At 42.2% G+C, this 689-nt stretch overlaps 1 protein-coding gene across 1 annotated transcript; it reads left to right on the top strand.

The window, feature by feature from the left end:
- Positions 1 to 66: 66 nt before the first annotated feature.
- LOC123179616 (vesicle-associated protein 3-1) lies at positions 67 to 564 on the top strand (the record flags this gene model as incomplete). Its single annotated transcript, XM_044591573.1, is given in 1 exon segment — positions 67 to 564. A coding segment is annotated over 1 exon segment (446 nt), but the record flags the coding sequence as incomplete, so codon positions are not given.
- Between the last annotated feature and the right edge of the window lie 125 nt (positions 565 to 689).

The raw sequence follows: 689 nt of genomic DNA, 5'->3' as shown, positions 1-689 counted from the left end.
GGAGACAGGTTTATACACCTCGTTGACTTGCGTAGCTTTAGTTGTAAAAAGTTCTTTGCACAGTGCAGATCGCAGGCTCCATCAACAAGCTACCTGTACTTGACGTCCACCCGCTGGAACTTCGCTTCCCCTATCATCCCAATGAGCCCATCTCGTGCTCACTGTACCTAACAAACAACACCAATGAAAATGTGGCCTTTAGACTTGTAGACAGGGGCGGCAAGTCCCCATGGTGCTTCACAAAGCTGCCGTTGTACGGCATTGTGCCTCGAAGATCCACTTACACTTTGATTGTGACAACAAAAGAGGAGATGAAGCTAAAGGAAAAGAAAGACTTCGATCTCGTTATTCAGAGCAGTTTATTGGAACATAAGTACATCGTTTTATTCCAAAACCAGTGTGAATCTGATCAATTTTTTGAGGAAGCAAAAGAGTTGGGGAATATGGTGCATGAGGTGATACTGAAACCTGTTTATCTGCAGCACGAAGATATCACATCTGAGGTGAGTTAATTCCACTACACAAAAGACTTCTTTCAATTAATATGCATCGACAAACCTTGGCGTGTCCATAATTGCATTGATCATGTGTATATTAGTGTCCGACTGCATACAACAAACATAAGGGGTAGATATGGCAGTAGCTCTCATCTACAACTAATGACTGTATTGAGATGAAATAAATGCAAC

The sequence above is a fragment of the Triticum aestivum genome, unplaced genomic scaffold (assembly GCF_018294505.1).
Source record: "Triticum aestivum cultivar Chinese Spring unplaced genomic scaffold, IWGSC CS RefSeq v2.1 scaffold276772, whole genome shotgun sequence".
Classification (NCBI taxonomy): domain Eukaryota; kingdom Viridiplantae; phylum Streptophyta; class Magnoliopsida; order Poales; family Poaceae; genus Triticum; species Triticum aestivum.
This window is presented reverse-complemented; position numbering and strand designations above follow the sequence as displayed.